The sequence below is a fragment of the Notolepis coatsorum genome (genome assembly GCF_963971535.1).
Source record: "Notolepis coatsorum genome assembly, chromosome: 1".
NCBI lineage: Eukaryota > Metazoa > Chordata > Actinopteri > Aulopiformes > Paralepididae > Notolepis > Notolepis coatsorum.
In genome coordinates this window covers 110,116,186-110,142,850 of record NC_140165.1, presented here as the reverse complement: position 1 = coordinate 110,142,850, position 26,665 = coordinate 110,116,186, and the positions used below count along the sequence as shown (strand labels likewise).

The window sequence follows — 26,665 nt, the reverse complement described above, 5'->3', positions numbered from 1 at the left end:
CGAGCCATCCCTCCTTGATCTAGCCGACTTCCTGGCGAGAGAAGTCAGCAGCTTACGACTAGATACATTTGGGCGGAGCACGCCAAGCTCCAGAGAGGGACCCAGGAGAATAAATGATGGAAGAAGATCGGTGACTGTCATGCACCAATCAGAGTCAGTACCGAGCAGTAAGAGTCACAGCACCCCCTCGAGAAAGGAGAAGTGGAAGATAATAATAATAATAATAATAATTTAGGACCTGCTCCGAGGTCATCATTTGGCACACATGCGAACCATGCATACAATGCGTATCTGCGATTAACCCATCCCGTCGTCCTTCCCCCCCAAGGGCAGCCGGGAGCAGACAGGCGCCACGTGAGCCGCGCCAGGGGACCAATCCAAGTGCTCCTGTCCGTCTTCGTCAAGGACGCCACAGCGTTAGCGATCTTGTTGTTGTGCATGTTTTTCCATTGGGTTTATCTTATCGGGGGGGGAAACCCTTGCGAGCACGGGGAGAACATGCAAACTCCACACAGAAAGGCCTGGGAGATACCCCACCTGGGTAACTGGCATCATGGAAACCTGGTCCCCAAGCGGGATTCGAACCCTGGACCTTCTTGCTGTGAGGCGACAGTGTTAACCACTACACCACCGTGCCGCATTTATAGCATTTATAGATAGCGTGTCCCTACTGTGAGAAAGAACACTGGCTGTCACAATGTGACCTATTCACAAAGATGAATGCAGAAGAAGTGAGTCAATGGATAAAGTCCAACCGGCGCTGTTATCGGTGTGCGCGGCCCCACATGGCAGCCGAATGCCGCCTAAAGAAAAGGTGCAGCCGGTGCGATGGAGCCCATCTAGATATACTACACGAAAGTAACGGAAGACGGCCTACACCTGCACCACGGAGCGGCACCAAGGCAAGTGTCATGTACATTGACCCCGCCAGCAGCAGCGGAGCCCAAGTGCTCTTAAAGGTAGTCCGTGTGACATTGAGCTACCAAGATAAAGTCATGGACACTTACGCCGTCCTTGATGACGGGTCAGAGAAGACCCTTCTGCTCGCCTCCGCTGCGACCCAGCTGGGACTGCGGGGGAGCAAGAACGAAATGACGATTCGGACAATAAGAAGAGATTTAAAGACGATAAAGGGCGAGAATGTCTCCTTCACCATCGCAGCAAACGGGCAGCCAGAGCGACGGTACAAGATTACAAATGCTTTCACCAGCCAAGAAATAGGACTATCGCAGTACACCTACCCTGTCACCAAGTTGATGGATAAATATGTGCACCTGCGCCAATTACCTATCCCGCTCATAGACGGCGCTACCCCGACCCTGCTGATAGGCTCCGACCATGCAGAACTCATAGTCCCGATTGACCGGGTCCATACAGGCCCCCGAGGCTGTCCTGCAGCAGTCGAGACCCGCCTAGGGTGGACCCTACAAGGCCCCCTCGCTAAATCTCTCAACCGAACAGCAGCCACTAGCTGCTTCCACTCCAGAACGACAGAAGAAGACACCACTCTCCTGCAGCATGTCGAGAGGCTATGGACCCTAGAGACAATGCCCTTTAAGAACGAAAAGAAAGACATTCGCTCTAAAGAAGACATTTACGCCATCAACCTACTCGAGCAGGGGACAAAGAGAGTCACAGTCGGCGGAGTGATGAGATACGCAACTCCACTCCTGAGGCGAGAGGGAATTCCCACCTTTCACGCAAAGAAAGACGCCACGGAGCGCTATCTATTGAACACGGAGCGGCGCCTAGCCAAAGACCCCGCTCAAGAGAGTGTGTACCGCGCTGAGATTGAGAAGCTAATCACAGCGGGACACGTAACAAAGATTGACATTAAAGAGGCCGATCAGACGACCAAATCATGGTACGTGCCGCATCACAAGGTCCATCACAATGGCAAGGATCGCATTGTGTTTAACTGCAGCTACCAGATCGGATCCCAAAATCTGAATAAAGAGCTCTTGCCCGGCCCCACACTCGGCCCCTCCCTACTAGGCGTGCTACTGCGCTTCCGCCAGGACAAGGTGGCTATCAGCGGGGATATCAAAGGGATGTTCTTGCAGGTGAGACTAGTAGAGGAGGACAAGCCTCTGCTACGGTTCCTATGGAGAGAGAAGATCGGAGATGAGAACCCAGCCATCTACCAGTGGGAAGTACTCCCCTTCGGAACCACATGCAGCCCGTGCTGTGCGACATTTGCACTACAGAAACACGTCACAGAGGACCCAACAGCAGATGAAGAGGTCCAACACAGTGTGAAGAACAGTTTCTACGTGGACAACTGTTTACAAAGCGTTTCGACTCAAGAAGAAGCCGAGGCTCTCCTAATCAAGTTACGCGCCTCCCTGATCAAAGGCGGCTTTGATCTCAGGCAGTGGGCCAGCAGTGACCCGCACGTATTGCGCAGCCTCTCCTCCGCGGACAAGGCTGCCAGCAGCGAGACCTGGATGGCGACAATCCCAGGAGAAGCCCCAAGAAATGACACTAGGACTAGTCTGGCGCTTCAAAACACTCGCTCCACTATAGACACAAACCCTTGGCTCCAGAGCAGGGAAGGTCGACGGCGATACCGACCACCAGACGGAGTGTGTACAGAACACTCGCCAGACAATATGACCCGTTGGGATGTATTCTACCTTACACCACCAGGGCAAAGATGATTGTACGAGCACTATGGGACAAGGACCAGGGCTGGGACGACCCAATACCCGCACACCTTGCCTCAACATGGAGAGAGTGGGAGACGGAACTCCGCTCACTCCCAGGCGGCAATATACGCCGCAGCTACTTCCCATCCACAGTGAGGCCAGAGACATGCGAGATTGAGCTACACGTCTTCAGCGACGCCTCCGAAGTAGCCTACGGATCGGTGGCCTACTTGCGTGCCCAAGAGATGGGAGGAAAGATACACACTGCTTTCATCCTGGCCCGCTCAAGAATAGCCCCACGTAAGCAACAATCTATCCCACGTCTAGAGCTCTGCGCAGCCCTCGCAGGAGCGCATCTAGCCACGTTAATCCAACGTGAACTCACCATTCCGGTGCACAGAACAATCTTGTGGTCAGATTCCACGACAGTACTCACATGGATCAAGTCTGATTCATGCAGATACAAAGTCTTCGTGGGAGTCAGAGTCACCGAGATTCAAGAGTTAACCGAAGAAGCGAGCTGGCGGTATGTGGACACCAAACACAACCCAGCTGACGTCATCACCCGGGGAATGTCTCTGGATGACCTAACCCGTCGCAACATCTACAGTGACGGACCAGCATTCCTCAAGCTCCCGGAAGGAGATTGGCCTACGCCCACCCCGCGGGAAGCAAGTAACGAGGAGGCTGAGAACAAGAAACCTATGTTCTGTGGACTGAGCACTGTCGCCTCCACAGACGCCAACATAGATGACTGCATTACCCTAGAGAGTGCGCAGCAAAGAACATTCCTGCGGCACCACCCAGAGATTCAGTCCACCACTGACATGTCAGCAGCTGACTACGAAGAAGCAGAACTTCTTCTACTACAACGAGCCCAGAGAGACTCGTTCCCCGATGAGCTAGACTGTCTACAGGGAGGAAACCCCGTCCCATCAGACAGCAGACTGATTCACCTGGCACCAGAGAGTGACGCCCATAATCTCATCAGAGTGGGTGGTCGCCTGCGGAGAGCCCCCGATCTACCAGATGACATTAAGTACCCGATCGTCTTGAACAGCCGACACAAGGTCACAGAGCTGATCATAAAGAAATACGACGAGGATGTACACCACGCAGGAGCAGAGAGAGTCTTCGCGGAGATCAGACGTCGTTATTGGATATTGCAAGGGAGAGAAGCAGTACGGCGCTTCCAGCGAACCTGTCTAGACTGCCGTAAGTGGCGCGCGCAGCCCAGCATACCACAGATGGCTGACTTACCCCCCTGTCGCCTCCGAATCGGCGACAAGCCATTCCACTCCACAGGCATGGACTGCTTTGGCCCGTTGTATATAAAGAGAGGAAGAGGCACCGAGAAGCGGTGGGGTATTGTATTCAAATGCATGACCACCAGAGCGATACATATCGAGCTCCTTCCGACCATGAGCACAGACTTATTCCTTATGGCCTTCCGAAGATTCACATCACGGAAAGGAAAACCGTCTACATTGTTGTCTGATCACGGGACCAACTTCAAAGGCGGAGAAAGAGAGCTGAGAGAGAGCTTCCAAGCTATGGGCCCAGAACTTAAGACCCACCTCGCTCCATCCCAGATTGACTTCCAGTTTAATCCCCCGAACGCACCCCACTTCGGTGGAACCTGGGAACGAGAAGTACGTTCTATAAAGACAGCCCTGTACGCCGTACTCGGAGCCCAGACTGTGGCGGAGGAAGTCCTAATGACAGTCCTCACGGAGATCGAGGGAGTATTGAACTCAAAGCCCCTCGGTTACGTCTCCAGTGATGTAGCAGATGTCGACCCAGTCACCCCCAACACACTCCTAATGGGGCGGCTGGACCCCGCGCTACCCCAGACAATGTACAGGCCTGAAGAAGCGAACGGCCGAAGAATGTGGAGGTACAGCCAAGTACTAGCTGACAAGTTTTGGAGCAGCTTCCTACTTCACTACCTACCGTCTCTACAGACCCGCCAGAAGTGGGTAAAAGAGAGAGACAATTTGACAGAAGGAACAGTCGTCATGATTATTGACCAGTCACTACCCAGAGCTATGTGGCCGGCTGGCCGCGTAAGCAAAGTGATCACCGGTGCCGATGGCAAGGTCCGAGCAGCTGAAGTACTCGTCCAAGGGCGCACTTACACACGTCCCGTGGCGAGGCTCATAGAACTGCCCCGACTCCCAGATACTATCGATGATGACCATGACCCCATGACTTTGTGAGTTGACTGACCCTTACAGCGGACCTTGAGTGGTAGACAGTGCGGTTAATCTGTCTCTGCTTAGCTAATTAGGTGGGACTAATTAGGGGGCGGCTGTTGTGAAGGATCAGATTAAACCGAATATGTATATTTATTTATATATATATATTTAATTGTATTTGTATATCGTTTGATATCCCCTGTATATTCCTTGTACAATATGCATTGAATATCCCTTTAGTCTACTAAACAGCCCATAATAGTTTCATTCTACCATTGGACGAGAACCTGGCGCCAGGTTGCCATACCCCTAGGTCCAAGTTCAATCGTGCCGCCTAACATGTCGTGGCAAGCCCCGGTTCCGCGCAGGAATATGTCGGGCGAGATACGAGTGGTACTATTTGTTCATAGCGCATATATATATGGCGCAAGTAAAGTAGAACTTTCTTTTAGTCCAGTTCTTTACCCTCCAACAGAGTGACAGACGCAAAGCCTCCCCACGACGCACGTGTGGTGTAGTAAGGCCTACTTGGCCCAGAATAGGCATTGAGATATCGTGTAGATTAATAGTTGAATAGTCATAGTTTGGCACTATACCGTCGAGTTGGACGTATTCTATTAAGCTAATAATAGTCTATTTATGTATGGTGCATCGTTCGGTTAGAGTTCTAAAGTTATCAGTACCCCCATCGTTCCTGACGTTATCTGGACGCTTAACCAGGCTGAGCAGACCCCTAGTGGTGCTTGCATCCGAGGAGCTCCGGGCCAAGAGCGACTGGACCTGTATATTGGATTACTCTACCCGGACGACGGCGAGCCTTCCACGGCTTGGATTATGCTTTGGGTGCTTTGATTATTCCATGGATAAAGGCCAACACTGCGGAGTGTTGGAACTACCCCCCGGAGAGGACTCCAGGTGAGACGGCGCTCTACACCAGTGAGGTCGCCTCACGTCTCTCCGTTGTGGACCGGCAGCTACCGTCCACAGAGGGTCCAGCTGTATTCGTCTGCGGACCGAGGTTCTGTGGGCACCGTGTCCAAGACTTTGGATTCTCCCAAGACACCGTCGGCCAGATGGGATACCGCCAGCGGCTTCTCTAACCCCCCCCTCCTACTGTCTTACAACCAGCGGGACACCCCCCCCCCCCCCTTAGTGTATCCAGCTATAATCATTTAAGTACCATCGCTATCGTTTCCTAAATATTCCAGGTTGTATACTTACTCCCTGCGTAACCAGAGATTGGACATTCAATGTTGATTTACCTACGAATACTCATTTGCCATAAAAGTGCATATTTCATATTTCAAATCATAAATGTAATTAAGTGAACGTTGTATATACCTTTTGCTATATTAAACCTTCGATTTGGTACATTTGTGTGGATTCGTTTCATCAGGTGGGAAAGTGTTCATCATACTTATATCATGTACTGGATGGCCAGAAGTTAAAGTACAAGAGGTAGTGGTATTAAATATCATATCTAACAATACAGTCAGGGAATTGTACCCCTCAGTTACACTCGTCGTTGGCAATGAATGTGTTAATGGAAGCGGATGCAGAACACTAGTCTAGCTTAAAACTCCGGGAGAGGTGTTTGTGGCCAACAGCTAGGCTAGCTGGTCCGTATCCGCGTCCATTCATTTGTGCTGCTAAGCTAGGCTAGCTTGCAGCTGGATAGCTTTCTACTGAACACACATAGAGCAAATTGGTATCTATCTTCTTGTCTGACAGTAATCGCATTTCCCATAACGTTGGTGTCTTCCTTTAACCCTTTCACTGCCACACGACAACGGGTTAACCCTTTCACAACCACACTACAGAAGGTAAGGCTGAGCCCGAACGTTCGTTCGTTAAGCTGACATTCGGACTTTAATTAATGGGTTCGAACGTTCGGTGAAAAAAAATAAAGCAGGCGCAACGACGGTGAGGCGATCTGAAGCGGCGCGTCCCCCGAGTCGCTCGGCTCAACCAGTATGGTCTCTGCCGGGCTGTTGCTGGATACTCAACCAGAGCTCTAGTCTCAACCAATGCAATAGAACAATTTTGATTGAATGACAGGCGATTCTGCCAATTACGTCACACCGCTTGCACCCGCCTCTGCTGTTACCACCAATCGGCAAGCGTTTATTATTTTTTTTACTTCCGGCAATGCCGCCATTGATCTGCTTGAGAGAAGCATTAACGTAGCGTTAGCTCCCCGCCGAGGAAGTAAAAGTCGTAACAAGGTTTCCATAGGTGAACCTGCGGAAGGATCATTAATGAATACCAGCCTTTTTCGGCCACGGAGCGCGAGCTTCATGGCGGGAGGTGGTTGCCTTGGAAACAACTCTGGCCGAGGCGGCAGGCGTGTTGGGAGCCCGGCGGGACCCCCGCGCCGGTGTCTCTCTGTCTCTCTGCCGTCCCCCGTTCCGAGGTAGACGGTGGAAGGAGCCGAGGCGCGCGCCTCTCTCCTTCCCGTCGACCAAGAGTGAATACCTGTTATTGAACGTGTAACACTAACTATATAACGTTAATGCCACAAAACGAATGCCTTTGTTTATCTAGCCCCTTACGTGACTGCGGTGTGCAAGGGCTATTGTTTATCATAAGTAGGAACTTTGATGCAAAAAAAAATAAAATGATATAAAAAAAAATGTAATAAAATTTTTTTTTTATTAAAAAATCTACAAAAAACGAACGTTCGAACGTTCGTTCGATAAACCCTGGCGAACGTTCGAACCCTAAAAACAGGGTTCGGGCTCAGCCTTAACAGAAGGTTAACCTTTCACTACCACACTACAGACGGTTAACCGTCTGTAGTGTCTTAGTGAAAGGGGTTAACCTTCTGTAGTGTGGTAGTGAAAGGGTTCAAACCCAAATCGACCAATACCCATTGTCCGCTGATACACAGGTCCATTCCTAAAGAGGAGGCGCCACAGCTACCTGGGTCTGAAGGTAAGAACTGGAAGTCCATGGGCTCGCTGACCTACCTGGGTCTGAAGGTAAGAACTGGAAGTCCATGGGCTCGCTGACCTACCTGGGTCTGAAGGTAAGAACTGGAAGTCCATGGGCTCGCTGACCTACCTGGGTCTGAAGGTAAGAACTGGAAGTCCATGGGCTCGCTGACCTACCTGGGTCTGAAGGTAAGAACTGGAAGTCCATGGGCTCGCTGACCTACCTGGGTCTGAAGGTAAGAACTGGAAGTCCATGGGCTCGCTGACCTACCTGGGTCTGAAGGTAAGAACTGGAAGTCCATGGGCTCGCTGACCTACCTGGGTCTGAAGGTAAGAACTGGAAGTCCATGGGCTCGCTGACCTCGCGGTCCGAGGGCCGGCGGAGCTGCATCTTCACCCTGACCGGCTCCGTCAGGTTGGTGTCGCGGTAGGGCGGCGTGCGGAACACAATGGCCACCTGCCTGTGAACGTCGGCCTGGGAGAACGTGCCCTTCCCTTCCCAGGTGTCCTGAAAGAAACGCACCTCGATGTCCTCTGTCGGGGGAGGGGGGATACTTTAAAAGGGGAACGCCACCCAATTTTAAGAATTCATATGGTATATTATTTAGGCCTGGGACAGTGCAATCAATATTTCAGAAACCAGAGGGTTACTGCTGCATTTGATTATAATTCGCAGGTCGGAAATTCCGACTTCCTACCGGGACATTTTTATAAAATGGCACGTCGACTCTGGAGTTTCTAGTCGCACGTCAATTCGGGAGTTCCTAGAATGATCTCTCAACCCCCAGTTCAAGCCTTAGCGTCGTTTCGACATGGCCACTCACATCATATTTATGAGTTAATGTTGTGATTAGCTGTTTTAAGAGTACATTTTCTTTGTGAGTTGTAGTTCAGTTGGCTTTGGTCTTTTCGTAGGCTATGTTGACAATAAAAAAAATAAATGTATTACACCAGCCTTATTAAGGATTGTTAATTCATAATAAAACACACTTGTGCCCTAATGATAAGGATAAGCGCTCAATGAAGAAACCCACTCCCCATTGCCAAAAGAAAGTCTAACATGTCGATACTGTAAATACTTACTATGGAACTATAACTGTATTACATGCCCCATAATGGTCTCCAAACAGCATTGCCAACTTCAACTTCATGGAATGAAGTCCAACACAACAGTCCTTAAAGACTGAGATTCTCCCCTCTGTTGCAGAGTTTAAGACCTTGATCAATCAAGTTGTATATTGTGTTGATGACGTGAATTGATTTGTTATCCTTGTATGTAAACTCAATGTAACTGTAAATGAGGGAAACCTCAGTTGCCTTTAGAGTATAAATGAAGGTTTGAAAATCACTGGTGTGTGTGTGTGTCAGCTCTTTGTTCAATGGTGTGTCATTGTAGACAAAGTAGAGAGAGCTTCTTTCTTTGTGTCTTACAGAAAATAACGCTATTCCAGTAAATTAATAAACAGAACTACAGGATTTATTACAATGGAAATTGGACTTACTGTACCTTTTTGCACTTTGTCACACAGCAGGAAGATTTCGTCCCCTCCTTTGCAGCTCCCAGAGTTCCTGTTCACTCGACAGATCTTCAGCTCAGCTGTGTTTGGGGCTCCTGGGGAAGATGCAGGTTTTAAGTATACACAGTTCTTATCTATGCCAGGGTTGTCCTTGTTTTAAGTATACACAGTTCTTATCTATGCCAGGGTTGTCCTTGTTTTAAGTATACACAGTTCTTATCTATGCCAGGGTTGTCCTTGTTTTAAGTATACACAGTTCTTATCTATGCCAGGGTTGTCATTGTTTTAAGTATACACAGTTCAAGTATACACAGTTCTTATCTATGCCAGGGTTGTCCTTGTTTTAAGTATACACAGTTCTTATCTATGCCAGGATTGTCATTGTTTTAAGTATACACAGTTCTTATCTATGCCAGGGTTGTCATTGTTTTAAGTATACACAGTTCTTATCTATGCCAGGGTTGTCCTTGTTTTAAGTATACACAGTTCTTATCTATGCCAAGGTTGTCATTGTTTTAAGTATACACAGTTCAAGTATACACAGTTCTTATCTATGCCAGGGTTGTCCTTGTTTTAAGTATACACAGTTCTTATCTATGCCAGGATTGTCATTGTTTTAAGTATACACAGTTATTATCTATGCCAGGGTTGTCCTTGTTTTAAGTATACACAGTTCTTATCTATGCCAGGGTTGTCCTTGTTTTAAGTATACACAGTTCTTATCTATGCCAGGGTTGTCATTGTTTTAAGTATACACAGTTCAAGTATACACAGTTCTTATCTATGCCAGGGTTGTCCTTGTTTTAAGTATACACAGTTCTTATCTATGCCAGGATTGTCATTGTTTTAAGTATACACAGTTCTTATCTATGCCAGGGTTGTCCTTGTTTTAAGTATACACAGTTCTTATCTATGCCAGGATTGTCATTGTTTTAAGTATACACAGTTCTTATCTATGCCAGGGTTGTCCTTGTTTTAAGTATACACAGTTCTTATCTATGCCAGGGTTGTCCTTGTGGAAAGCAAGTCTTAAGTCGCCTAAATAAATTCTTTATACTTTTTGGTCCTTTTTTGAGGATTTTGTCTAATTAATCAACACATTTGTAAAATTGTGTTTCCTACATTATTGTCCTTTAGGCCGGCGCTACACACAATTTACTTGCCCAAGTAAAGAATTGTTTTGTATAATTTAGTATACTGTTTATGTACTGTATTCAGAAAGTGTACTAAAGTTAAATTGATACAATTGTTGCACTTAATCTGTTAAAAGATGTACTTAAGATATATATAAAAAATATTGAAATTATACTTTTCAAGTTCAAGTTTTGTTTTATTCGTCACATATATGTGACGTTTGGGCTTTGGCGTCGCCCTGGAGTATTTCACCATTTCCTCTTTCCTAAATTGTCTTGATTGCTCTAATTAACGCCTGCTGTGTGTAGTTTGTTCATGTTTATTTTTGCCTTCATAGTTCTAAAGGAAGCTGCAATGATCCTAGGACCATGTGCCTCCCATCCAATAAGTGCTCTCTGGGCAGCCTTGGACAGCATCAAGGCCACTCCCTGGGTATGGTGTGCATCGTCCTCTTCATGGCCTGAGTACAGTGTCATCTCGCCTGTGGCAAGCCTCTTCTGGCCGGATCCGATCCACCTTGATTCACTGATTCCGAGTATGGCAAGATTGTAATTCCTCATCTCGGCAGCCACCTGCGCAGTCTTTCCGGCTTCATACATGGTCCTTACATTCCATGTTCCGATGGTGGTAATGGCCCTGCTTGAGAGAATGGTGGTCGGTAGGGTAGCTTCCGGATGTTTCCGGCTTTCACCACACTGCGTCATACTTCCTACCTGAGGTCCATCCTCTCTCAGGGCCGGAGATTCTTGGTTTTTCTTTGTTGACGTTTTTGTAGCAATGGGGTTTTTACAGGATGGGGTCGCTGGCCCCAAGCCCAACCTTCTGAACCAACTGAACATTATCCAGTGCTATGCCCCTACAAATGACAGCAATGAAGAGAGAAAAGAAGAATACTACAGCAGACTACAGGACATCATTCAGAAATACTCAGAAAGAGACATCAACATCATAATGGGAGACTTCAATGCCAAGGTAGGAAGTGACAACAGAGGCTACGAGGAGACAATGGGAAAGCAAGGTATAGGAGAGATGAACGACAATGGGGAGAGATTCGCAAACCTATGCGCCACTAACAACCTGGTCATCGGCTGAAGCATTTCCCCCACAAAAGGATACACAAAGCTACTTGTATCTCACCGGACCTCAACACCGAAAACCAGATAGAGCATGTGTGCATCACTAAGAAGTTCAGGAGGTCCCTTCAAGATGTATGTGTTAGGAGAGGAGCTGATGTTGCCTCAGACCACCACCTCCTGGTTGCCCGGCTGAAGCTGAAATTAAAGAAAAACTGGACAGGGGAGAAGAATCTGAGACAAACATTCAACACAGCACTTCTGAGAGACCCAACCAAGTTAGAAGAATACAAACTCACACTTAGGAACAAGTTTCAAGCCCTGCAAGGGTTGAAGAGGAGGAAAACATCGACAAAAAGTGGAAATCTGTGAAGGAAGCAGTAAGTACAATGTGCAAAGAAGTACTGGGCCCGAAGAAACACAACCATAAGGAGTGGATATCAGCAGAGTCATTGAGGAAGATAGAGGAGAGGAAAGGGAAGAAGGCACTAATCAACAACAGTCAAACAAAGAGCCGAAAAGGTCAAAACACAAAACCAGTACACAGAAGCCACAAAAAAAGGGTTAAGAAAAGCATCAAGGCAGACAAGAAGGACTATATAGAGAGTCTTGCGGCAGAGAAGCAGCTAGACATGGACATTTGAAAGACTTATATAACACCACCAAGAAGCTGTCAGGAAAGTTTAGTAAACCAGAAAGACCAGTTAAGGACGAAGATGGACAGCCAATCATCGGAGAGGAAAGACAAAAGGAAAGATGGGTAGAACATTTTAAGGAACTGCTAAACAGACCAGCACCACAGGACCCACCAGACATCCAGCAAGCTGACAGGGATCTGCTGATAGACTGCAGCGTGCCAACAAAAGAAGAGATCCGCAAAGCCATCAAGAAGCTGAGGAACGGCAAGACTGTATTCCGGCAGAAGCACTGAAGGCCGATATAGAGACGATGGAAGAGATGCTCCATCCTCTCTTCAAGAAGATATGGGAAGAAGAACACATCCCATCAGAATGGAAGGAGGGCTACCTCGTCAAAATACAGAAGAAAGGAGATATGAGCCAATGTGCAAACTACAGAGGGATCACACTACTCTCCATCCCAGGAAAAGTATTCAACAGGATTATACTGGACAAGATGAAGGACGCCGGCGACCCACAGCTACGAGACCACCAGGCGGGCTTCCGCAAAAACAGATCCTGCACAGACCAGATTGCAACACTGCGGATAATACTGGAGCAGTCATTAGAGTGGAATTCACCCCTATTCATTAATTTCATTGACTACGAAAAGGCTTTCAACAGCGTGAATAGACAGACCCTCTGGAAGCTACTCAGACACTACGGAGTGCCAGAGAAGTACAGAAATATCATCAGGAACTCTTATGAGGGGATGACCTGCAGGGTAATTCATGGCGGTCAACCCACCGACGCCTTCCAGGTAAAAACTGGAGTGAGACAGGGCTGTTTGTTGTCACCATTTCTGTTCCTGCTGGCAATAGACTGGGTCATGAAGCAATCCACGGCAGAGAAACGAAATGGCATACAATGGACATTATGGACGCAGTTAGAAGACCTCGACTTTGCAGATGACCTGGCCCTTCTCTCTCACACCCAGCAGCAGATGCAGGAAAAGACCAGTACCATCGCTGACAACTCTACTCGGCTTGGGCTTAACATCCACAGAGGGAAGAGCAAGGTCATGAGAATCAATGCTGACAACACATCACCCATCATTCTGGAAGGAGAAGCGTTGGAAGAGGTATACAACTTCACCTACCTGGGCAGCATGGTTAACAAGCAAGGTGGAACAGATGCTGATGTGAGAGCCAGGATTGGCAAGGCCAGAGGAGCCTTTCTCCAACTAAAAAACATCTGGAGCTCAAGAGACATTTCCATCACAACCAAGATCAGGATCTTTAACACCAACGTGAAGTCAGTCCTACTCTATGGTGCTGAGACCTGGAGGAACACTGTCACAACAACCAATAAACTACAAGTTTTCCTAAACACCTGTCTGCACCGAATCCTCCAGATTCGCTGGCCTAACACCATCAGCAATAAAGACCTGTGGCAACAAACACAACAACAGTCAGCAGAGAAAGAGATTCTCCAACTGCGTTGGAGATGGATTGGCCATACACTCCGTAAACCATCCCTGAGCATCACAAGACAATCTCTCAGGTGGAACCCCCAAGGGAAAAGAAAGAGAGGCCGACCACGAAACACCTGACGCTGAGACTTGGAAGATGATGCCAAGAAGATGGGACACACCTGGGGCCAGCGTGAGAGGTTGGCTCAGGATCGGGATGCTTGGAGAACCCTTGTTGACTGCCTATGCCCCAAACAGGGTAAAAGGCGTAAGTAAAGTGTGTAGTTTACTCCCCTTCATAATGTTCCCCTGGTATGCTGTTCTTTGTCAGTTCTTCCCTGATCACAGACGTGAGTACTCTGCCTGAAAGCATTTGTTATCGCTCACGCTGGGAGCATAATTGTGATACCACGGTTGGTGTCGTGCTTTACCCATTTAGTATTCATTCTTAACTATTTCCTCTTATTTTGTTCTTACCTGGGATTCAGCAATGTTTTCTTATTGTTGCTTTTCTCTCAGGCAAGACCAAATTCTAAGAGTGGTCGAGAGCACTCTTACCCAGATAAGAAACTCTTACCCAGATGAGAAACATTTAACACATTGGTTGCCAGCAGGGGGTGCACTATTTATCGCTTGAGTGCCAGCGCTTTAGTCAATGAGAGGACGGGGATATTTGCGAACGCATAAACTATATCTTAAATTATGGCTATGTGTCTAATACAACCGTCGCTTATCAATGACTTGCTTGCAGTCAACATGTACGAAACGGATTGTTTTTTCATCAGTACATCTCCGTTTTATACCGTTTTGAATACGAGTATAGTTTTGAAGATTTCTAGTGATTCCAGAAAAATCCGCGAAAATAGCCATTTACTGGAATACACAAAACACGTTGTAATTTTTCGGCCTATTTATGAATCGTTTTCAAATAAACGCTAGATTATCGATAGTATATGTGTACTTATGCACGCTAGAGAAGCAGGCTGAAAAATCTATTATCTATGCCCTGCCTGGCGCTAACGCCACACACACACACACACACACATATGAGACACGTTGTGAAATATGTGAAAAAACATCTGATTACCCCAAGACTGGTAAAATAAAGTCCTTACCTCACATCAGATGTTCTGCAAAAAGATTAATCTAATTCCTGATCGCCATTCCAAATATCGATCGTGTTTATTGATCCAACGTTAGACCTCGAAACAGATAATCCACGCTGCTTTCGGTTCCCCCAATTAATGCAATAGTAGTCTCAGTCTCAGGTTACATGGCTCAGAAGTAAAATGTGGAATCCGGAGTTTTCTTTTCTCATGTATTTGTATTGACTCCAATCCAATGGGTGCAATACCCCCATTTGAGGTGCAGGTCAAAACAGGTCACAGCTTATTTCGCAGGAGATTCTTTTTTGTTTTGAAAAATCTTTAATATTTTTCATACTATTCACATTGTCAGTTGACTTGATACAGTTTAATTTGGTTGCTGTACTGTAACTATGGTATTAATTAACAAAGTTTAAAAAAATATATTTTTTAGAATTTTTTTAAGAATCGAAATTAAGAATCGAAATGCTAATATGTTACTTCCAGTTCCAGAACCGGAAGTTAGGAACCGGTTCCTATTAGAACCGGTTCTCGGTGCCCAACCCTACTTAATACGGACTATATTGATCTATTTATGACGTGAAATAAATCTTGGCCCAGTACCGGGCTTAACTCATTCAGCGCCAATCACGAGTAAAGTCGGGTTAACTCGCCAACTGTTCAGCGCCAATCATGAGTATAGTCGGGTTTTAATCGTTATTTCTTTTATTAGCTATATCCATTCATTTTCATCCATCCAGCCTGATGTTATCACTGGGAATGGGTCTGAGCTTGTAAAAGGGCAAATACTGCCGCCTACGCCTTCCAGCCGGTATTGCAAAATGGTGTCGTTTCTTTTCTGGGCCGATCTGAGCCGTGCGGGCGGGGTTTAAATACTCAGGCGAGGCAGGCCTTTACAACGATGGCATGGAACTAACCCCGCCGCCCGTTCATGTGGAACGCTCGGTAATGTCGGGGACAGGATCGCTGTGGATAACAGGAATGGCGATCAGATAATTGGATTCTTTTTTTTGCATTACATCAGAGACCAGGTAAGGACTCTATATATAAAATCTTGCGTTGATCTGATATTTCTTTCTACCACGATCGAAGCTGTGTGTGTGGCTGTGTGCCGTTGAGTGCAGGAGGGGGGGGGGGGGGAGCGCCGCGCTACGAGGGCCATTTCATGTATGCACGAGGAAGGATAATAATGATGATCTAGCGTTGATTTCAGGAAGATTCGATAATCAGGCGAAAAATGACAACGTGTTTAGTGTATTCCACTAAAACGCTATTATCGCGTCTTTTCCTGGGATTACTAAGAATCACCAAAACTATACTCATATTCAAAACGGAAATGTACGGATGAAAAAACAATCTGTTTTGTGCATGTTGACTGGAAGCAACTCACTGACAATCGACGGGTGTATTAGACCCATAGCTATAATATAAGATACATTTTAAGCACTCGAAAATCTCGCAGTCTCCCCATTGATTAAAGCGATGGCGTTCTAGCGCCCCCTGGCTCATTAAGCGATGGCGCTGAATGAGTTAAGGGGTTAATAATAGTGATTTCAATATCAATCAAAATAATCATGATTATTATTTTTGCCATAATCTGTGTGTGTGTGCATGCTTGCTTGTGTGTTGCCCCACTCACGGTTGTCGTATATGGTATATGTCGTATACGACAACCGTGAGTGTGGCAACACACAAGCAAGCATGCACACACACACAGATTACAGACATTTTTATTTATCCACATCTGTCTAAATATACCATATAATCCTTTTTACATGCCTGTATATACTATAGCTATGCCTTACCTACTCCTGAGGAACTAGGACACCAAACACAACAGAGAACAGGTGAGGAACTACGACACAAACACAACAGAGAGCGGGTGAGGAACTACGACACAAACACAACAGAGAACAGGTGAGGAACTACGACACAAACACAACAGAGAACAGGTGAGGAACTACGACACAAACACAACAGAGAACAGGTGAGGAACTAGGACACAAACACAACAGAGAACTGGTGAGGAACTACGACACAAACACAACAGAGAACAGGTGAGGAACTACGACACAAACACAACAGAGAACAGGTGAGGAACTGTGACACAAACAAAATGTAACAGTAAAGTGCAATAGCAATATACAATGTACAAGTTAAACCGGAGTATAAATAAATGAGTAGTACTAAGTAGGGGTGTAACGGTACACAGAAGCCACGGTTCGGTACGTACCTCGGTATTGGGGTCACGGTTCAGTACGAGTTCGGTACAACAGAAAAAATATATTTATAATAATTATTATTCATATACATTTCAATTTTATATATTATATTTATGATAATAATAATAATTATTATTATTATTAAATAGAATCATTTTCCATGGGCTTGCCGTGGTAGTCAGTGATACTGGTGTCATTCTGTGTTCAGGCATCCACTTGCCTACTGCCCCTTTAACAACTTATCCTTGCTTCAGTTTCACTTCTAGAGAGAATTTAACTTCACGACGAGACTGAATACTAGAGAACAGATGACATATTACAACAATGGCAGAGGATTATTTGGATTTAAACACAGTGGAGCTCAGATGATCTGTCCGGAAAAGTACGTTTCTTTTTTTAATTTGATTGTGCCTGTGAGTCCGGCGGGGGAGAATGTTGATGTGTTTGTTGGCGCGTGTGTGTGTGTCGGCAACGCGTGTGTTTCTTTCCATTGGTTTCATTTGGTTAACGTTATTGGGCGAACAAGAAAACGAAAGAAAACTGTAAAATTGTAATGACCCTGCAGCTGTTCCAATGTAAATGTGCCTTCCTCCGTGCACTTTTGCTCGCTCTGAAGTCGGACTCGGTGTGCCCGGCCACGCGCGCTGTTCTCGCACGGAACCTCGCGAGTGCCTGCATGTGCGACGCGCATGTGTGCGCTGTGGGAGTATTCGTCGTATGGCTGCACGCACCGCACCGTGACGGCCGTACCGTAAATTCGCGGGACGAATACACGTACCGTGACACCCCTAGTACTAAGTAATAATCAGATGTATGTACAGTGTTACAGTATTAGCATGTACAGTTATATAGGTATAAAAACACTATAGTAGTAAGTCATTGTAACCTACTGGCCAATGGTATAACTAGTATGAGTAAGTAAGGGATAGGAGTAGGTAAGGCATAGCTATAGTATATACAGGCATGTAAAAAGGATTATATGGTATATTTAGACAGATGTGGATAAATAAAAATGTCTGTAATCTGTGTGTGTGTGCATGCTTGCTTGTGTGTTGCCCCACTCACGGTTGTCGTATATGGGCTGAGACACGGCCGGATCCAGAGCAAACAGCTCTCCTGTGGGCAGAGTGATGGAGGCCTGGAAACACAGCCGCACCGAGTTCAGGTCGAACTCTTCCTCCCACACTTTAGCCTCCGGAACTACGACACAAACACAACAAAGAACAGGTGAGGAACTTCGACACAAACACAACAGAGAACAGGTGAGAAACTTCGACACAAACACAACAGAGAACAGGTGAGAAACTACGACACAAACACAACAGAGAACAGGTGAGGAACTTCGACACAAACACAACAGAGAACAGGTGAGGAACTAGGACACCAAACACAACAGAGAACAGGTGAGGAACTACGACACAAACACAACAGAGAACAGGTGAGGAACTACGACACAAACACAACCGAGAACAGGTGAGGAACTACGACACAAACACATCAGAGAACAGGTGAGGAACTATGACACCAAACACAACAGAGAACAGGTGAGGAACTACGACACAAACACAACAGAGAACAGGTGAGGAACTAGGACACCAAACACAACAGAGAACAGGTGAGGAACTGTGACACAAACACAACAGAGAACAGGTGAGGAACTACGACACCAAACACAACAGAGAACAGGTGAGGAACTACGACACAAACACAACAGAGAACAGGTGAGGAACTACGACACAAACACAACAGAGAACAGGTGAGGAACTATGACACAAACACAACAGAGAACAGGTGAGGAACTACGACACAAACACAACAGTGAGCAGGTGAGGAACTGTGACACAAACACAACAGAGAACAGGTGAGGAACTACGACACAAACACAACAGAGAACAGGTGAGGAACTACGACACAAACACAACAGAGACCAGGTGAGGAACTACGACACAAACACAACAGAGAACAGGTGAGGAACTACGACACAAACACAACAGAGAACAGGTGAGGAACTACAACACAAACACAACAGAGAACAGGTGAGGAACTACAACACAAACACAACAGAGAACAGGTGAGGAACTACGACACAAACACAACAGAGAACAGGTGAGGAACTACGACACAAACACAACAGAGAACAGGGCCCCGTTCCATGTACCGGGATAACCGAGTTAGCCGGATAACTTTAGCTGGATAACTGGGTTAGCCTGACTTTCCGATTTCATGTACCTGGATTTTCCAAATCACCATGACAACATATCCAAAAGTTTGAGCCTGGTCGAAAGCAGAGTTCAAGTTCAAGTTAGCCTGAACTATCGCCACGCCCCCGCAAAGAAGTGACAGCCCGTTTCCTGAAACTATTCCCACAGTCTACGATCTGCATTATACCATTCTGAATTACGTTTTTGTGCTCCATTCTTCCAGAGGGGGCTTTTGAAATGTAAAATAGACCCAAAATGCTGATATTAAATTCACTTTGTCCTAAATAATGCACGTTATATATACCGTGGCGACGGTGGCGCTCGCTCGTGCGACGTACACATGATGTGGTTATTTTAATTGTAACTGGGATTAAGATGTCTGATGAGATGCGCTGTTTGACGGATTTGAGAAATTGAATGAGCCGTTGACGTCACATGAATGAATGAGGATAAAGAAATAAAACTTCATTCAAAATAAGGGATATTCTAAACACGGGTCTCTCGTTCATTAATGTATAAACAATGGATCTATCCCATCTGGCACAGTGGCCCAGCGGTAGCGCTCATGTCTCCCAACCTAGCGATCCGGGTTCAAATCCCCGTGTTTCCAATATGATTTTTTTGAATATAATATTAATGATTATACGCCAAAGTAGCCTGGTTTTAAGTTAAAATATTATAAATCTACATGCATTGAGGATGTCATTCTTTAGCATAGCTCTCAACGTGCACCAAATTGAATTATTCCTATATTGCAAAAAGAAGGACCCCGGTCTTGAACCCGGGTCGTCCGTGTGGAAGTCAAAAGAACAACCCGTTGGACCACAGTAGAGATAAGTTAAACATTGACTATACATCAATCAATGGGTAAGAAAGCCGTCTCGTAATTCTGTATAACAGTTAACTAGTTATTTTCGCTAGCAAGATCTCATTTGATTATTCAATCCAGCAGGCAAGTTTAAAGAAATATAATCTGATTGATTGAGGTAATGAGGGACTTAGAATTAGCCTATAGATAACGCATTTAACTTGTCGGCGAGGCGATTGAGCCTATTGCAATCTGTCAATAAAGTCTTAAATCAATTAATCAATCAATGCCGTTGAGAATCAGGGTCTCTGCCATCGATACGTGCTGGCTTTCCACCTAAAACGGGAGCGCGCATCTAGCCTGACTTGAGCCTGACTCTCAAGTCTGGCTTGAGTTAACGAGACTGAATCCTCCTTTGTGAAACAGGAAAATCCCGGCTTTGAACATCGGGTTAACTGAAGCTGGATAATGGACATGTTGATCGACTTAGTTGAACCACGTACATGAAACAGGGCCCAGGTGAGGAACTACGACACAAACACAACAGAGAACAGGTGAGGAACTACGACACAAACACATCAGAGAACAGGTGAGGAACTACGACACAAACACAACAGAGAACAGGTGAGGAACTACGACACAAACACAACAGAGAACAGTACAACAAGTTTGGCATTTAACCAGAGTGAAAATGTAACAGTAAAGTGCAATAGCAATATACAATGTACAAGTTAAACCGGAGTATAAATAAATGAGTAGTACTAAGTAATAATCAGATGTATGTACAGTGTTACAGTATTAGCATGTACAGTTATATAGGTATAAAAACACTATAGTAGTAAGTCATTGTAGCCTACTGGCCAATGGTATAACTAGTATGAGTAGGTAAGGGATAGGAGTAGGTAAGGCATAGCTATAGTATATACAGGCATGTAAAAATGATTATATGGTATATTTAGACAGATGTGTCCCAATTACACACCAGCAGCTAACGTTAGCTAGCTTCATGTTGACGTGGTACCCTGTAGCCACAACTGGCATGTGTTCAACGTTCTTGGCCAAGTAAAAAATTATGAAACCGTCCTCTGCCATGGATTTCCAAACCAGATGTTGAGCATGTCATAATTCACCTCTCCCCAGAGCATCTGGAGTTTATAGGAATAGTTTTAGTATGATAATTTTATGAATGTCCAATAGACGGGGTTTCTTGTTTATAAACATACTGTGTTCGATCCGCAGGTAGGACTGCGTTGGCCCCTACCTGCGCGAGCTGCAGCACTAAGAAAGTACAATGGAGCTCCATGGAGAAACCACGACACTCCCTTGACTAAAAGTTGTTTCAAACGAAAACGTCTGGATGTCATTTAGCCAAATCAGCATGGCTGTGAGTGAGTGTTTCCCCTTTTACATATCTAGCTTTGGCATGGATTGATTGTTTAGAGCACTAGCATGGCTAACAAATGCAAATATATTGTAGTCTGCCCCGTTGTTCTGACCAGGATTATGTTCCTTTTTGCCTCCCTGTCTGACGTGGACAAGAAACCCGTCTGTGTTTGAAATGATTGCAAATGCTCTATTTTTTTATGCAAACTAGCTAAACCTGTGCAGCCAGACAGAAGGTGTGTTGCCACAATTGGCTCTTTAAATGAAATCACACAACGAGGGTGTGTGTGTGTGTGCTCACTGTTGAACGGGTTGTTGTGGGTCTGCAGCCGACAGGTGATGGCTTCAGTCACATCCTTTTTCTTCACACACTGAATGCCCAGGTTCTGAAAACTGAAAGTGGATGGAAAGTGAGAGCAGAGAATGGGTGAAAGCAAACCACAAGAGGGCACACTGTATACTCATTCTGATTGTTTAATGTGCATTTGTGTTTGACGTCAAATAAATGACTCGTGTGAACCAACAGGTTCCCTTGCTCTTCTGTCATAATACTGTCCTCTGTCATATACTGGCAGCAGACACAGTACTTTTTGTTTCTTTACATTTCGTCACACACACGCACGCACACACACAGCCACACAAACACAGCACCCAAATCCACCCACACACAAATACCCTGTCACACAGCACCCCCAATCCAGACCAGTTCCATTTTGTTATTTATTATTATTATTATTATTATTATTATTATTATTATTATTATTATTATTATTATTATTATTTTACTTTTATTTAACACAGGGTAAGTTGACTGAGCAACTTGGTGGCCCCGTCACCAGAAATAATGAAGAATGGAGATGTAATACTGGCTGAATGACAGGGGGACTAACACTACTAGACACGTAAACATAAAGAAATATATTAAAATGTTTTTAAATTAGATTTAAAGATTCCTTCCAAGAACTTGTTAATATATCCCACATTGATATGGTCAGGAAAAAATAAGAAATCACGGAATGGGCCTTTAAATGCCTTGCTTCGAAATGTTATGAAGCTGATGGGACATTAATTGTCAGCAACAAGCTAGGGCTGAACAATATGTTACTGGTATTCATTATGTGTTTTTTATTTATTTGTATAATAAATGGCAGAAGGTAAGAAGAGTCTGGCAGACACACTTGACTCACACCAAGAAATACTAGGTGTATAGACGGGTTCACAGGAATTCTGTTGCTAGGTGTGGTAACTAAGGACTGCGCAGGTTGGCACCTTGCATGGTTGCCTCCGCCGTCGGTGTGTGAATGGGTAAAATATGAGTAACAAATTGTAAAGCACTTTGGATAAAAGCGCTATATAAAAAAGCAGCCATTTACCATGAGAACATGAGGTACACAGGGTATGTATCACAGCTTTACAGCATAAACACAAATCCTTTATTTTGTTTTTACTAAATCTTATCAAACAGAGATGTATTTACACTTTGTCACACACACAAGATAAAACACAGCCACAAACACTTAGGCCATGTCCAGACGAAACCGATTTCGGTCGTATCAGTCAAAGTGTTTGATCGTATGCACCTTTCATCCACGCGGAAATGCATTTATGGAGCCTGAAGCTATTTTCTGAAACCGGGTCCCAGAGTGTGGGAAACTCTGAAGACGCCCCCCTTGCGTCGCCGTCTTTACAAGCCTATATGCGCATTTTGGCTAGAAGTGTTTATTAAACACCGGGAGGCTACTGTAATGAAATACACGATACTAGCTAGAGATTAGCATCACATAGTGGGCCTTTTTCTGAAAACCCAAGTAGTAGCCAAGCACATACTGTTCCATAGCATACGCCTTCAGTTGGTCATGACAAATCCTCTCTTACCTTGACGATTAAAAAGCCTCCATAATTAAATTTAGTAAATAGTATTCCCATGGCTGGTGTTGAGCTGTAGCCAGCCAGCTAGCGTTGACGCTATTCAATGCTATCAACATTAGCTAAATAGCTAACCAACTAAATAGACAGTGGTATACTGACTGAGGTAACGTTAAATACAGACAACGTTTGCTAGTCGAAAGGACTGGACACAGGGACAAGTTAAACATCAATCAATTAATTTAATACAACACAGGTAGTTTGAGCCACGGTCTCTCTCTCTCCACTCCTTTGGAAACTAGCGTTACGTTAGCTCAAAAGCACAGAACCGGACGACACAACAACAAACAACGATAACACTTCCGGTCTGGGGGTTTCAAAATAAAAGAGCGACGTCTAAAACAAGAAAGACATTTATTTTGTAAATTTGTGGCACGCACTTATTTCTCGAGACGATATTGTTTTTTACGGAAACCTTTTTTTTTAAATGAAAACGAAATGAAAACGAAAAAGATCAAAATAAAAAAAATAGTGTTGCTTCAACTACCGTGGGACTAGGACTCTAACCTATGCTTCCTCTGTGTTTGAACCTGCCTGTTCTAACTTTGCTCTCTCTGTGTGTAGGATCACACCCCCCCGGACCACTCCCCACCCGTGGACGTCTCCAGCCTGGACGCTGCCTGGGGTCACATGGAGTGACCTTCCTCACCCCTTGTTGCACATTCCAGTAATTTCAACCTCGTCAAGCCTGGTACCCATTAAACATCGCCTCATTCTCCTGTACCTTGTGTTCTGCTCTTGGGGGTCAAACCTAGACGCCACCCTAGTAACATAAACATGTTCCACACATATTCAAGGAAGTCCTTTGAAATTATTGAAAGGATACAATATGATATATTTTGTAATATGCAGGCAAATTTGTATTTTGTCCATTATGTCCATGTCTTCTGAGGGGAGATAATTATAGTTACTCATTCACTACCCCAGCCCACGGTTTCCCAGTCTTGAGGTTTGTACTCTTACCTTTAGGTACTCAGACCACTCACTCACTCACTCACTCACTCACTCACTCACTCACTCACACACACACACCTGTGTACACACGTTACCTGTGTACTCTTCTCTCCTGCAGGTCAGCCTCATAGTAGCCATGTTTGCAGTCTTTCCCCACCAGCTCGTGTGGGTGGGGCTTGTGCGGCGCATTCTTGCTCACCAGGGAGATGCGAACACGCAGCGGGCCACTGTAGTTATGCACCTGTACAGGAAGAGGAGGAGTTAGTTGTGCACCTGTACAGGAAGAGGACGTGTTAGTTGCATAGATATCTATAGAACACTAGATAGCTTAAGGCGGAGTCACCAGCGTCACTGAACCGCCGCCATCTTGCTCCAGTTAGCCTTGAGTGAGAGTGAGTGAGCTGCACAGACAAAAATACTCATAACTCGCTGAAATATTGACGGATTTACAAACGGGTTGGTTTGCTATAAACATCAAAGATGTAGTTATGATACTGCATACTTATAAAAAAAAAATTACAGTTTCTTCCCCTTCAAATGTATATATATTTTTTTATGATCTCTTTTTGTGGAAGTGGAAGAGGAAGTGTTAGTCTCGCACAAAGCAGGGGGGGGGAGTCGTTTCCCTCCATCAGACCAACCGGCCGTTCGATTCAGAAAATCACCAGACAACACCTGGGGGGCGACGAGGCCCTTGATGCAGCTGCCCCCTCCCTCTGGAATGCCCTCCCCAGCCACACGTGCAATGCCGACACACCCTACCATCCTTTAAAACAGCCCTCAAAACCCACCGTCTCACTTTTGCTTTTGGTAAATGGCGCATTTATATAAAGCGCTTTACAATATTTGTTCCTCACATTTTACCCATTGTGTCACTAATAGGTCGAGCCTATCACGGCCCAACGTGTGGTAACTTGACACCTTTGACTTTAGCATACACAGAGAGCTGAGTGGGTATAATAGGCCCTTTTCACAGCAGACATTTTGACATGTTATCACAGGGTAAACATAGTGTAGTTAATAACATTAATGATGGTTCCGTTCCATTTAGGTGTGCCAGGACCATTTCAGTGAGACAATATCAGGGCCCTGGCTCCAGCACACCTAAATGGAACGGAACCATGATTAATGTTATTAATTAATCACACCTGTGTTCACCCTGCGATGACATGTCAAAATGGCTGCTGTGAAAAGGGCCTATATATATATACATAAATACATCTGGAGGGGACTTTTTAAGAAGTCTCAAATAATGGTTGATTTAACTGCTAACGTGTATAGAGTGGAGAACATTTCCAGGTAACTATTCCTTTTTTTTATCCACTTTTTCTCCTCATTTTCTATTTTTCTCCCATCCCAATTTCGTATTTCCAATCCTTCCCTCCCCTGTCTTGAACGTTGCTAGACTATGCCTCCCACTGGTCGGCTGTAGTGAGGATAGAAGCCTTGCATCACGTGTCCCCTCCGGTACACGAGGAGGCAGCCTGTCGCATCTTTTCACCGCAGCAGCTCGAACTCTCAGTGGCGAGGAGTAACGCGTGGGAGGCTCACGCTGCCCCCGATACTTCCTGTTTTCCGCCGCACCGGCGTCACCCAACCGACCTGTAGGAGTCGCTGTCCACAATGTCCAATCCCCACCCAGACCAGAAAGATACTTTGGTCTTGTTTACATCAGGGTCCCCCATTTTCAAATCATCAAGACATTTATGACATACATGACATACAGATATACAGTACTGTTTCATCAAGACATTTATGACATACAAGACATACAAATATACAGTACTGTTTAAGAAAAAGAGATCATAAAAAAATATATATACATTTGAAGGGGAAGAAACTGTACATTGGAGGGGGTTGGGTTGGTTGATACAGTGAGTATAGGCAACAGAGTTATACCATATACCAGTATTTGGCTGGTAGTTGCTGTTGATTTTTTACACTAATCCTATGTAATAAGTCCAGCTCCTTCATCTATGGTGCCCTTATCTCTCTGTGGCCAAGCCACAAGCTTACAGTAACTAGAGGCAGCTACACGAGCGCTGGGTTTAATGTAACCGTGATTGTATGTGCGCAGTTGCACTGTTCGCCCACACACAACTGGGGTTTTGCTACACTACAACCGCGGTCTTTGAAAACCAGAGTCCAGGGTGAAGTTTTGCACACATCCCGGTTTCAGTGGGTGCGTGTGGGCATAGCAACCGAGGTTATTCCCAGTGTTTACAGCAGAGCTGTCCCAAGTAGCGTTATATGAAAATGATTGTAACAAACTTTTGTTCGAAACGTATCGTCTGTGTTGAAGAGTGTTGTGATCGACTGATGATGTCTGTTGTCGCATTCCTGTAGCTGCGGCTAAACTAAACTCATGTGTTGTCAAGTTATTGTTATAAGGAACACAGTCCAGACTGCATCCCCTTAACAATTGTTTGTATTGAGCCGTATTGTATTGTACCCATTCTGCAATGTGTTAAAGG

At 45.3% G+C, this 26,665-nt stretch overlaps 1 protein-coding gene across 1 annotated transcript in view; it reads right to left on the bottom strand.

The window, feature by feature from the left end:
• The window catches only part of rela (v-rel avian reticuloendotheliosis viral oncogene homolog A), a 50,786-nt gene that overhangs the window by 8,655 nt on the left and 15,466 nt on the right, over window positions 1-26,665 (bottom strand). The window contains exons 4-8 of the mRNA XM_084325264.1: window positions 24,287-24,432; window positions 21,613-21,704; window positions 17,985-18,119; window positions 9,287-9,391; window positions 8,098-8,313 (exon numbers count right to left, since the gene is read on the bottom strand). Of these exons, the coding sequence (XP_084181390.1) occupies window positions 8,098-8,313; window positions 9,287-9,391; window positions 17,985-18,119; window positions 21,613-21,704; window positions 24,287-24,432 (694 nt within the window). The remainder of the gene's footprint in view (window positions 1-8,097; window positions 8,314-9,286; window positions 9,392-17,984; window positions 18,120-21,612; window positions 21,705-24,286; window positions 24,433-26,665) is intronic.